This window comes from Bombus huntii, chromosome 2, assembly GCF_024542735.1.
Source record: "Bombus huntii isolate Logan2020A chromosome 2, iyBomHunt1.1, whole genome shotgun sequence".
In the NCBI taxonomy this organism is placed as follows: Eukaryota; Metazoa; Arthropoda; class Insecta; order Hymenoptera; family Apidae; genus Bombus; species Bombus huntii.
The window spans coordinates 19,189,513-19,203,368 of NC_066239.1; the positions used below are offsets into that span (position 1 = coordinate 19,189,513).

General features: G+C 35.2%; 1 protein-coding gene across 2 annotated transcripts in view; it reads right to left on the reverse strand.

Moving 5' to 3' along the window:
• The window catches only part of LOC126874697 (FK506-binding protein 2), a 115,867-nt gene that overhangs the window by 10,191 nt on the left and 91,820 nt on the right, over positions 1-13,856 (reverse strand). For both annotated transcript variants that reach the window (XM_050637039.1, XM_050637050.1), the window contains exon 2: positions 1,383-1,546. In XM_050637039.1, the coding sequence (XP_050492996.1) occupies positions 1,383-1,546 (164 nt within the window). The remainder of the gene's footprint in view (positions 1-1,382; positions 1,547-13,856) is intronic.

Below are 13,856 nucleotides of genomic sequence, written 5' to 3' on the forward strand. Positions count from 1 at the left end.
TATTCATTGTGAATGGGATATAAAAAGTAAATAATTATTTTAGTAATTAGGAACTTGTAAAAAAGCTCAGGCGAAGTACAAGCCATCTAGGGTTAAAAGTCTTGATCGAGTTATGATAAAACAGATTTAATGAATGAGCAGGAACCACGGTAATAACCCTAATAGCTTCCTTTCCTTGCTTCCTTCCTTACTTCATCCCTGGCTTTTTTTCTTTCTCCTTCCATCTCCTCGTCCTTCTTCTACTTTCTCTCCGTTATAAGTTAAATTTTCATTTTTCTAATCGCTTCGACGAATTTAAATTTTGAAATATTTTTCCATATAATGAGCTCAGTATCACCGAGGATAGTTACTGCGCAGAAAAAATTATCTGCCCGCATCGAAACCTTTTCCACCGAATATTATCGAGTGAACTTCATTCTTCGCCAATAAAAGCCCTCCATAAAACATGGGATCAGGATCGAAGGTATATGCATATTCGGGGCTAACTTTCGATTTATCTAACGCGAGAACGTTCGCAAAGAAGAAAAGAAAAAAATGAGCGAACGAGCGTCGCTGTTGATCCAGCCGGGTCAACTGCGATGGCTAGTGCTCGATTTAATGGTTGACGTTTTATTGGATTTCCGTGCAATTGCATTTTTTAGTCTGATTTCGTTACTAACGATCCCCTTTTGTATCGATTCGTCCGTTGGTCTCGTTCGTTTACCTCCGAGAATCGATGGGACCCACGGATAATTTGAGGAGAGTTAGCATTAAACTGCAACTTCTCGCCGTGAAACCGTTGCAATTTCGTCCTTTTTATGTTCGCCCTTGTTTCTCGTTGACAAGCCTTTATCGTGAGTTGCTGAACGATAGAATTGATGCAATCAATTTCAGCTCCCGATACTTTTTACTTTATCTACCGCCAAATGACACGAAAGATGATCGATATAAATTTACGTGCTTTCGTATTGACAATTTTTATTAGTCGTTTTTAATACACGAATATTAAATGAAACAAATATACGTTTGATTTTTGGTGTTTGGTAGGTTTCCGAATTATTCTGATAAAAAATGTAATTACTGAAACTAGGCGAATTCACGTATACTTGATAAATTTTCAAATTCGGTTTTCTAGAAAATGGACCTTCCAACGCAATTTTGTTATATCCGATTTTTCACTCGTTTCGCCCCCAGAATCTTTCTAATTCCACTTGTATCAGAAATTTAGACTCGCCGTGTATTTTACTCGTACGCGAGTTCCCATATTGGATATCGAATATCTATTAAAACGATTGTTTATCGTGACCTTGGAGAAAAGTAATTTCTATCCGATAGAACGAAGATGATAAGAAACTTCAGACACAGCGAACGTCGTAAGAACGTCGACGAAGAAACAATCTTACCTCCAGGAATTACGTTTCCGGCTCCTTTCTCCCCGTATCCGAATTCCGGCGGTATGGTCAACTTCCTCTTTTCGCCCACGCACATATCCACCAATCCTTGGTCCCAGCCTTTAATAACTTGGCCAACTCCCAGCTGGAATGTGAACGGCTGATCTCTGTCCAAACTGTAACAGACAATAAACGAAGTACGTTTTAAATATTGTTTCGCTAAAAGTTCACGACGGAATGTGAACGATTCTTTTTATCGAAAGTCATAATCGAACACGTTGGTGGCATTTCAGCTCGTTTATCTTTGTTTCGTAACTCTTATTAACGTAAAACTTATTAACGACATTTTCTTAAAAGCCATATTCATTAACTCCACCTGTCATAAATTTTTCACTCTTATTTTTTTCATTATGTGATAGCGTTTAGGTTCGTAAAAGTAAGTAACTGGCTTAATTCCATGTTTATTCTCTCTTCTAGAAAAATGAAAAATCTTTCTTATTATTCTCGATTCTTTAAAAAAAAAAAATTGATACCCATAACGATCCTGTCTGATTGTGGTTAAAGATAATGATCGTTATTTCAGATTAAATTCACTGGAGATTCGATATAGATTTTCATAGTAACATAATATGCTGAATTTACGCTGAATTTCAAGGTCTTCGATACCGGGAGGCAGGTGTATGCCTGTCTACCATCGATATTTCCCGTGAAAGAGATCGCGTCGTGGAAGTGCAATCCGATGCAGTCTCGTAAAATCGGGTTCACGTATGCCAGCCGATCGTTTCACGCGTTCCGGCAACGAAAATTGACAAGTTCATCGGCTGACTGACGCAGGAAGGCGGAAAAAGCGGAATAGAAAAGCGGAGACCGTGAGAGGGAGAGAGAAATTCGTCGAAACGAACACGAGAACTCAACGCAACGATTGTGTGGAAAACGAGGTAACGATGCTGTAACGTGAGAAAAAACGAAACCTATTAATATTAAAATGTGTTATTAACGAAAAAAGAAAAGAGCAACGTATTTCACGATAATTAATTTTCACTACATGGCTGTTTACGTATAGCGATAAAATTGGAAGTTAAGAGCCTACTTTTAAATTTAAAATTATTTACGAAATAAATCCGAATGAATGTGAAATATCGTTCGAATATGCGAACAACCTGTGTGACGATTAATTCCAATATCCATAGATCGTACTATATTTACGTAAAAAATGTCTTTGAATTAATTTCTACGTAAAATATGGCAAAGAAAAATGTACAAAGAATCGAAAAATTGATCGAATATTGATACAACAAGGTCGAAATAAAAAAATTTTAAAGAAGAAAGAGAAATGCGTAGGTTGACGGAGCTCGGTATAAAAAATCGATGGAACATAAGGGAGGAACACGTCCTCGGACTCGTTTGAGGCGTCTCGACGTGCGTCTCTGCCACTGACTCGAAGGGTTGCAACGACGTCGCGCGCACACGCGAATGCGGATGAAGTTCTATGTGCAACGAGTAACTATGTTGTGTCACGAGAAGAATTTCAAGCAGAGAACTACGTTGATATGCAGATATGTCGCTACGAGCTGAATGTCTACACACGCGTGTATAATGTTAGAAATACTTCAGCAACGTTTCTTCCGCTTTATTTTCTCTTCCTCTTTCTGTTCTTGTTGTTTATGAAGTTTTAACCAAGAAGAAGACAGGCTTTTAGGAAATTACAGGACATTGCAAAAAGAAACAAAAATTTGCAAACTACTAATAATTTTGAAAACTTTACTTTTTATAATTACGTCACTTTTTCAATAAATTAACGATATTATAAATATGACTCTATCGTTGATATCAGAATAACTGAAGGCGTAAAAATAACAAGATGGGTCCATATAAAGAATAGAAATAATAATTAACTTTAGTGAAGGTATCAAGACATGGACATTTTTATACAAATTTTTCTTTCTATCTATAAATTTCTATGAGTAGATGAATTACTCGAATAAACGAGGATTAATGATTGTATCAGTCTATGTTCCAGCGATCTGACGACATTTAAATTTCGTTCAACAAATTTAAAATGAAACTCTATCCTCATTACGAGCATTCAATCTCCATCGATCAATCAAATCATAGTTATTATCACATTTACCTTGGCTTTCCAATGAAAAGTTACGATAATCCTAACGATAACTATCGTTCCTGCAGTAACTTCAGCTACATCGAGCCGGAACGTTGTTCGACTATCGACACGACTCCCATAAACTCTCTTCGAACTCAAATAAAACTAATCGCGTCAAGTGTCAGCTGTTTGCTTCTTTTTCGATTTTCGTTTGCTTCTCGCTTTACATTACAGTTTTCCATTAAACGAAAATCCAAGTAAAGATCGAGGATTTCGATTTGAAATTAATGGCGCGACATTTCGAACGATATTGATTCTCTTCTTTGCTGAATCCTGTCAGGGAATGAATTTTCTGATCCACAAGATTTACAAGATCACAGCGTTTCCGGTTTCCCTGATTCATCCTGGTTCATGTTGGAAGATTGAAGCTCGAAATTTTTATCCAAGTAACGAAAACTCGTCATGAGGCCTGTACTTTATCGAGAAACGTGAGATAACTAAATCGCAAAAGATATAGAACCGTTGATCTCGTTAGCTGGAAAGTTTTCAAGAGAAATGAAGTTGAGTGAAATTTTTGAGTATCAAGCGATCCAAATACGCCACTAGTAATGGAGAATGGTCAATTTTGAACTTTTTAAATGTGTTTTATTCCACTTTTTTTTTATAACACACAGTCGTCAAACTTGTGAAAAATGTAGTCCAAATGCAACAAAAAATTTAATTAATTTTTTTTACAAAATTACTCAATGCAAGATAATTGACAGTTTAATTATATAACGATAATAATTGTATAGCCTCGGTATTCTAAAATCTCTAAGGAAATTTTAAGATATAAAATCACGTACATCGATTCTAACGTAGCAGATAAACAGCAAAACATGATTGATTATTGGAGAATCGAGGTATCATCGAAAAGAAAATATCGAACACGTCGCTGGGTAAGAATAGATAGCACGCGTTTATTCCTGGTAAAAAATAGGTGACACGAAAAGAATGTCTCGATGAAAGGAACTTCGAGATCGTTGGTTTTATGCATCGAAAGTTCCGTTTAGCGACGAGGAAAATAGAGTTTCTGAGAAGAGATCCAAGACAATTTCGTTCAAATATTAATAGGTTATTTGATATGACAAGTTGGACCAACAAATTCTTAGTCTATTTATGAACAAGTATGAATTTAGCAAAATTTTAAATATACCTCCACTGATCAATTTGTACAGATAAAATATACTTCGAAATAATTAAGTAAAAATGAAAAATTGTAAAGATATTCAAGCATTAAATTAAAATATTCAATATGTTATCGTTCTCTTTTATAGAACGAAATAATCTTTATGTCGATACTTCCAGGCAGAAAATAAAATCCAAGATCGCATTATGATTACATATTTGTTAACTTAAAAGCTAAAAGTTTATATGCTCGAAAACGATTATATTCTGCTGCTCTTATCTTTATTTGCATAGTACTATCGTTGTTAATTAGCGAGCCCAGCTCCACTGGAACCTATTAATAATTCAAAGAGCAAATATCAACAGTAATGAGCATTTACGGTTTACACGAAGTTCTATTACGACATGACTCGTACAAAATTTGAATTGGTCAATATTTATGGAAATCATAAATTCATGTAAACGATATTTTAATCGAAGCTTTTATTTTCGATGAATTTTATTAGAATTCAAAATAATTCTTTTTCAAAAATTCTCCTGTAAAACCCGAATCCCACATACGAACTTCATCTCTTTACTTAAAAAATTAATGGTTATTTACCGCGTCGACATTAAATAATCGTAAATTGCAAAATAAATTAAAAAAATAGTCCGTGTAACCTTGTCGCGTTTCTCCATTTCTCAATTTAGATAATTGGTGATTAATCGTTGATGTTCTAAACGAAATCAAATAATTTCCAAATAGTTGTATGATCTTGAAATAACGAAGACCTTCGCAATCTCAACCTTCCTTTCATAAAATCAAAATCGCGTGCTTTAACACGAAAGAAAAAAGGAAACCATTAATCAACGTCCTCGAAAATTTTCTGCTTATTAGGCTTTATAAAGGTTTCACGTGAACGAATTGCCAGTCATTCGCGAAACAACGTTCGCGGGTTAACTTATCGGAAGTTCGTTAGGGAGTGTAATTTTATTCGCGAAAGTTTTGTTCTACTAACCAACCACGTCCGATATCTCGTCGGTGTTCTTACGCGTGAACAAACATATTATGCGCTCGAGACATAATCAGTCGGAATCCTTCTAACGCAACTCGTTACCGCTCGGCGTCGCGACGCCGGGCGTGCAGAATAATGTGGCCCAAGTTTCGAGGATAATTATGTTGCGTAAGGGTAATTACACCGTGCCGCGTGGGGAATTTCAAGTTTCCTGCACTTTCGCGTATCCACGTCGTAACAGCGTGCGTTCATGCATACAACCACGCGAAGAATATATTTCGGAGGGATCGTAAAGGGTAGCAGTCATTTCTATGAACACAGGAGAAACATCTATTTAAAAAAGCGCAAAGTACAAAGCAAAATAACACGATTTACTACGAATGTATGTAGTATCGTAACGTTTAGGCTGTATAGATGTCGCTGCTGGGTACGGCCGCTTTTCTTCTCATTTTTGTATCGTGGAAGAAAAATCGGAATCCGGTCACCGGGAATTCGAACCCGGGTTCCGAACGTTCGTAACCTAGAGCGCTAACCACTGCGCTGCCGTCGTCCGACATTAGTTAGTGTCGAGTGGTGATATTTGTTATCGGGTGCCACCACAGGCCTTTTTTCCACAATACTACATGTATATGTTAAGTAAAAATATATTATGATTAGTTCAGGTAAGACAATAATTAGAGTTACGTGGTGTGCAATTCATTTATTTATTACACGTAATGCATTTAAAATTGAACAATAGCGCTCTTTTAAATTTATTCCTCATTATTCGTGAAACCTTATTACGTTAATTACGTAATTTTTAACGAATTTCGTGCTGCTTCAATTGTTTTCCCAATTTTGTTAACCATTCAAATCCTTCACAATGAACCAACCTTACCGATAGCTTCCACATTTCCGTATAATTATTATAATGAATTATTCCAATGAATCTGATTCCTGATACTGTTTTGTTCGCTCAATATCGTTTCTATATTAACTGATAATAATACGAACAAGAACAAAAGAAATTTTTACGTTGCGTCATAGGGAAACGCGAATTTCACGCCGAACGTATTATATTGTCGAAAATCGAATGACATGCATTGTATTTAATACCATGTGCAATGGTTCATTAAAGAGTATGCATAATAAACGTAGCTTCCCAAAATACGCGTAATTATTTATCAGCGCGATGCACTGACCCCCGTGTTAAATTTGTATCGGCAGCTGATTTCCATGAAAAACTAATAATTTGCTTCCTGCCTCTCGATAATAAAACTAACGCGTTATCGAAACTTCCGATTTCCTGTTCAAGCAACGAATTTAATAAACACTCAGCCTTTCTATAAACTGCATCCTAGTTTGTACCGCTCAATACTTGGGCTTCAGACTTGGCTATATAGTATTTGTACGATTTAATCGTTCACATCTTTTATCATTTCGTTTATCAAAGACGACAAAACACTGTCGCAATTCTTGAAATTAAACTAAAAATAACTACAAATATCCCGCGAAAACGATCATTCTTACGAGATCCACAACTTCGTAATTTAATTAGATACGCTTCTTCCACCACGTAATTACAAGATACGTAGCAATTGTAACGAATGTTTTATTCCCAAAAATTGGAAGAGTCGTTTTTGTTTTTAACCCTTCGATTTGTTAACACTTTGCCATTCGCAGAAGCTGGAGAGAAAATCTATTGAGTTACTTTCCACTTGTTCGATAGTCACCATTCGTGAAGTCATTACGTGCCAACCCAACAATTCTTCCGTGTAACTGAAATCTTGTTGCCCAGTTCCTGTAATAAACAGCAATCTGGTCAAAAGCACGTTATCAGTTACCGCTACTCGACGACAGGAAGTTGGTCAGTGATCAGCAGACCCCAATGGGCGCGATAGATTCAAGTACCGACGACCGTTTAATTATTTCATTAACAAGTAACGTTTTACGACCTCTCGACCAGAGTAGACCGCCACCACAGGTTTACTACAGTGCTCTTCGTAATTACTGACTTTTACTATCGTGACAGCGGATCGCATATTGAACTGCCGGCGACAAGAGACGATTTCGTTGGTCACGTTTGTCGTTATCTGCCACGTTTTACACAGTAATTTCGCGAAACTTCAAACCGCACTTAACCGTGCTTTAAAGGAGTTGTTACGTCGCGTCGCAGGGAGAAGCTCGTGAAACCGGGCAAAGTGTTTGAAGTAACATCGAAACGATTTTAAATTAAAGTTTCCTTAGGGATCGATGTACGTTATTACTTTTTATAAATATCGAGAAACTTCGATCGATTTGTAATATCGATATGTGAATTTTATCAAAGTATTCGAAGTAACGATGAAGTAGAAATTAGACTCATTTTATAATTTATTTTACTATCAACTATATGTACTATTGTATACATGTAACATAACCCAACCTTTTATTATTATTAAGTACACGATTAATATCCAATTCCCATGAAAAAAAAGACTTATTTCCATAAGCATATTTATCCTAAGAAAATGACACAAACAGAGATAAATTCTAAGATAAGCAGCAGAATGAATTTAAAATAATAAATTTTAATGTCATGTTCTAAATTTTTTGTTTAAATATCATTGGTTGTGTTAACATCAGATTTTTTTCTGTAGGTTTAGAAAACCCTTCTTCGTTTGTCTTATCAAAAGTCAAAGAATCCGGAGATAACAAGTTTGTCAAGTAACAGTAGAATTAAGTATATCTCCTCTAGAATAAACAAGTATCCGGATATTTACGAACGTTATTGTAGTTCTAAAAAAACGTTGTTCGACTGCTGATAGCCGAATGGCGTTTTTCTTTTGTCCGTATACGTTACTTCGAATATTGGAATTGTTTCCTCGCAGCGAGGTTCCTGCAAATCTTTTTATACTATTTACAATATTTCTGTTGGGTAGAGTTAATTGGTTTTGGATTGAATTCGTTAATCCGATAGGAATTAATACGATTGCTTGGAAACAACAGCGATCCAACGGACAAATAAGAATATAAGGCGTTTTCATTTGGAGAAAAGAATTATTGAATGTTCGACGAAACTTGATAAGTTTGCTCGTGTTTTTCGTTAGCGTCCCGAAGAATTTCTCAATTTCACATCATCATGACTTCGTACCTTTGTGGTCCAATCTTCGTCTCAATGTGAATTGTTTCATCGTAAAAGATAAAAAGCTATTTATTGTTTCAGGAAAGACTTCGGCATAATACGTAAATTAAATCAGGTACATGTCAAGCAAGAAATCACGCATACCGACAACGATGTTTTTATGTTTTTTTGAAAGCGCGGAAAGTTTTTGACGATAAAAGAACACGACTGAATGAAAAATAATTCAAAGAAGGGTTAGTATGCAAAGGGTACGTAAAATGTGCAAAATAAAGCCCTTCTTATTATAGTTAATAGGTGAAATAAATCCATTTTCATGTGTCACTTAACATTCATAAAAATATCAAATTGCGTGAACATCCACTATCTATTAATTATCAGATAAATCCAACCATAGATTTATTGTATTACTTATTAGGTTGTCCCAAAAGTTCCTTTCGTTCTTAAAGAAAGTAGTACACAACATTTTTATTTTGTGTTATTTTATTGAATTATATTTGGTCCATTTTATTCTATTACTACAAAACATACTTAATCCATAAAATAATACAAAATAAAATATGTGCATCTATTATTTCACTTATGAAAGGAAAGAAACTTTTGAGACAACCTAATACATATACACATCGTGGTCAATCAAACTCCAAAACGCGACAAGAACATAGTTAATTAATTATACGAGATTTCCACATGAGAATAGACAACCCATAGACGCACACACGGAGCGTGTTCTTGTAACGTGGTGCTCGGTCGGTGAAAAATGAAAAATAATGAAGCTAGGAAGAAAAGGGTTCGATCGACAATGGAGCGGCAGAGAAAAGGGAAAGTCATAATGGGGGAGGAAAGGGAGAAGGAAGGATACAATGAGGCGGCGGAGAAAAGGAGAAACCGCGATGGAATCGCGGAAACGAAGAACTATGTTCCAATGAGGAGCAAATATCTCGAAACTAATTTCTGCGACTTCTTTCTATCGAGCATGCGTCTCGCTTCGAGACGCGACAACCGAGATGATGCGACCGTCGATTCAGTGTGAGATAGAAACGACATTGATATCGATAATTATGTTTATCCTGTATGTTCTGACTTATTCAGGATAAAAGTAAACTGATCAATAATCTCATATCCTCTTAGCGTTTTCTTGATCATATTAACGATTTATATGTCGTTTCTGATGGTAATTTTAAGTAGGTAATTTATATATCTTTTCCACTTTGCTACGAGATATTTTATATCTTCAATATCAAGAAAAATGAAACAAATAAAAAACATTTAATTTCTAAATCTAAAACATTCCACCGACGATCGTGCAAGTGTTGATGTACGATATATCGAACAATTTCTTTCATGTGTGTTTAGAAATATTGAATTACGGTCTATTTGTAATAGCAATAATAATGATAATAATTATACTTTTACTTATAATTCTCAATGAGAATTAATTGTAAAATTCATTCAAATAAAAACAAATCGAATTATACACTAAAGCATGATTACCTGGTGCAACTGATAAAATGGTCGAGTTAGTAAAACTGTAGCATGATTAAAAGGCGACCAACATATCTGTGATATGCAAGATTTCAAGAGTATTTGGAATTTTATATGAACACGCACACGTAGAACTATTGTTCTTTGACACGCGACAACGATGATGATTCGACCGTTAAAAAAAAAAAAAGAAAAAATAAAGGATAGCAATTGGTGGATGAATAAATGAAAAATACAACGACTCATCCGTGTGCCACGATGAAAAATCGTAAACGTTTCAATGGATGCTAGAAACCTTTTTTCTGTCGATTTGCTCGTCGAATTAAATGTAATTGGAACTTCTATAAATCATCTACGCTATCGTGCAAATAACGTGCACGTAATAAAATTATGTACCTTGCTCGAAATGTGTTGATATGCGTACGCAAATTTGGTATCACGTGCATCAGGATTACGATATGATATATCTATGTGTATTTAATCCGTGTACGTAGTTCAATCGGCGTGCTTTAACGTTCATTAATATTTAACATATCGAGTATCTTTAATATCATTACTGCAAAACTAGCCTAAAATTGTCAATCCCAAGATATAACAAAAATATACAAGAAAATCTGAAAAGAACGTTTCAGGAAAATAACCTTCCAATTAATTGAAATAATCAATCCGTGCATAGAAAATGAATAAGAAGAACCACATTTTTTTTTTTTTACCAAAATCAAATTGCGAATTGACTTCATACTGCAATGATCGCATTTTCTTCTATTAATAAATACAGATATTATCTACCTTTAAGCATTCGAGAGTTATACTGAGTCGAGTTTCATCAGTCAAGGACGAAGTACAAGAGGCAAGAAAAGATGGAAGAAGGCGAGACACGTCCAAGATCTTGACGTGCAACGAATGAACATCCTTCTTGTCGGTGGATGTACCAAGAAGCAAGCTATGCGAAGTCACAGAGAGAAGGGAGAAGCAAAAAGAACAAGCGAGAGACGAAGAAATCCAGCAAGAAGAAGAAACAATTGCTCTGGGACAGTTAACTGTAGCAGAAACAAAAAATATCCAAGAATCAACCCTCGACGAAGTCCTTCGCTTCGTCTCGAATATCCTTTTGCGTATGAGCTCCGGCGGATAGAAAAGTTTCCCGCGTATCGCGGTACGCTCTTTAAATATTCAAATGGAAGCACCGCTAGCAGCTGCTATACGCGGGATATTGCCAGTTTACGAAACCCTCTATTCGCTGAAGCAAGTCCTATGAGACGCTCGATGTTTTTCACGCGAAACTTTCGAAACTGCCGTTTTCCCGACATACCGTGTTTCACCGAGATCAGACCCTGTCATACGGGTTATATAAATCGATGTTAATAATAAATACGTCGAGATTAGACGCGTTCTAATAGACTATTTCCAGGAGCAACTTGAAAATGGACACGTGCTTTTAAGATAAGATAGGATTATTCGAGTCAAAAGGATATGTCAGTTAAGCTCGAGAGTAGTAAATTTAATTTTAAGAGTTCATTGGCTCGAGAAAACAAATAAATGCTTACCGTAGAAATCTTCTATGTTCATATCGCGTATGTCATGTAAAACATTTTGAAATTTTACTAGCAGTGTAACGAGGTACCAGTTAAACTAGGTAAAACTTGAAACTAGTCTGAAATGTATATGAAAAATACGAAATATTTATCATAAATATAAGATAAAGATAAAGATTGAAATTTAAAATGTTGAAGCTCTAGTGGCTCAAATAATTGTAGCTTACTATGTTTTCTATTAGCAGAAATTAAATATTCAAGTCCTTAAAAGTAGCAAATATTTTTATCCGTACCTTTAGTTATTCTTCGTAACTTTGGAATGCTTTATCCGTTATATGAGTTGATGAGCATGAATTATATATGAGAGTTTAAATAAACTACCCGGGAAACAATAATATAAATAGCTGGCAAACAATTGGAATGATGGATTAGAACTGCGCTTTAAATGCAGGGAAATAAATTGGTATTTATGTTTCGTGAGTGAAGTTGTTATTATGCTACGTTTGTAAGTATAGATTATGATTAAGAGTAAATTATGGACGCGATATAATAAATACTTGTATTAAACGTAAATAAGCTTTTAAGTTTTGGTAAGTTTATGAAACGATACAGAAGAGATTGAATCATTGTTTAGTAACTTAACAGTAACTTAATACTACACGTAAGAGCTTAGAATATATACATATAATAAAACGTTTAATTACAAAAGAAACTGAACTTATTTCTATAGGAGTTCTCGAATTTTTCCGTTCCAATTTTACTCTAATTTTGCTTTAACGTAATCTTACTTTACAATCAGACAATTAAAATGCGTGTAAAAATGTTTTCACTCGAATTAAATCATTGTAACTCAAATTAGCTTCGTGAATATCCATTTATTGTTTCATAAAATCTTTTTTTCTTTAAGTCACGCAAAGAAAAATTGTGTTACCGTAAACGTGGAAGTATTAAAAGGAACAACTACGAAGCGGTATTCGAATTATTCTCGATGGATCGTGAAGCGTCGTCGCGATTCAGTTGCGCCTGCTAGCATTGATACGAGCCGGAGTGGAAGAAAAGTATGTCGTAAAAACAACTTTACCGTGGGTGTATATGACGCAACTCGGTAAATGGAATCGTCGTTAACGATGGGAATGTCATGCTTTTAAAAACGTCAATGCGCTCGACCTAATTCTCTCCTTATTCATTGTAAACCCGTTGTCTCACCCCCCTTTAATTAGAACTGTTTGAGTCTGCAAATGACATCGACCAGACTAACAGTACACCGGTGTTTATGGTGCGGCGTGCCACTCACAAACTTCACATGCATTTCTACGAGAAACATACAGATAATTCTGATAAACTCGTTCCTAGTTTTATATCTGCAGTAGTTTATTCGTGCTTTATATTGGAGTTTTGTTGCGCGTTGACAATTGATGATCGATATGGTACTCGTTGCTAGACGAGAGCAATAGGAAATTGGAAAATTGATTATTCTTTTGTGGAATTTTAATTGAGTGGACTTTTATAATTTGCTGTTCCGCAAGATTTTAGAACGTAAACTAAATTGTCTACTTACATGCTACAGGAGTTCTGTAGTATGTTTTACAGGTAAACATGGAACTAAATGCTTCGTTGAGAAGTCATTACAGAAATGTAGAATATGCAGGATATGTAAAAATATTATAATCTTGTAAGCAATATTTTTTACGACAATTGCCGTAGGATGGTGATTAATAAAATGTCACTAAGTAGCTTGTAGTTCGTTAATAACAATTTTAAACTAACAATAAGACACCTGTCTGGTTAATACAACTGCTGTACTACTGAAACAGTCGTCGCCTAAGTAGCTTAAGTCTGTTTCCAGACAGACATACACAAACACCGTGAATACTACGTATCACGAAGACGCAAAAACTCTTAGCCCTGTGCTTACTTGCTCTGACAATTCAGACATTAAAGCGCTCGCGAAATCCCTTAAAATACGGACAGACTTTTCGAACAGAACTTACAAGCACTGTTTTCACTTTACTGCCTATGTGTACTTTGTCACTAATAAAGCGAGAGTTTTAATACTGAGCATTTATTTTTATCGTACCATGTCCTTATCGCTTCTAATTAATA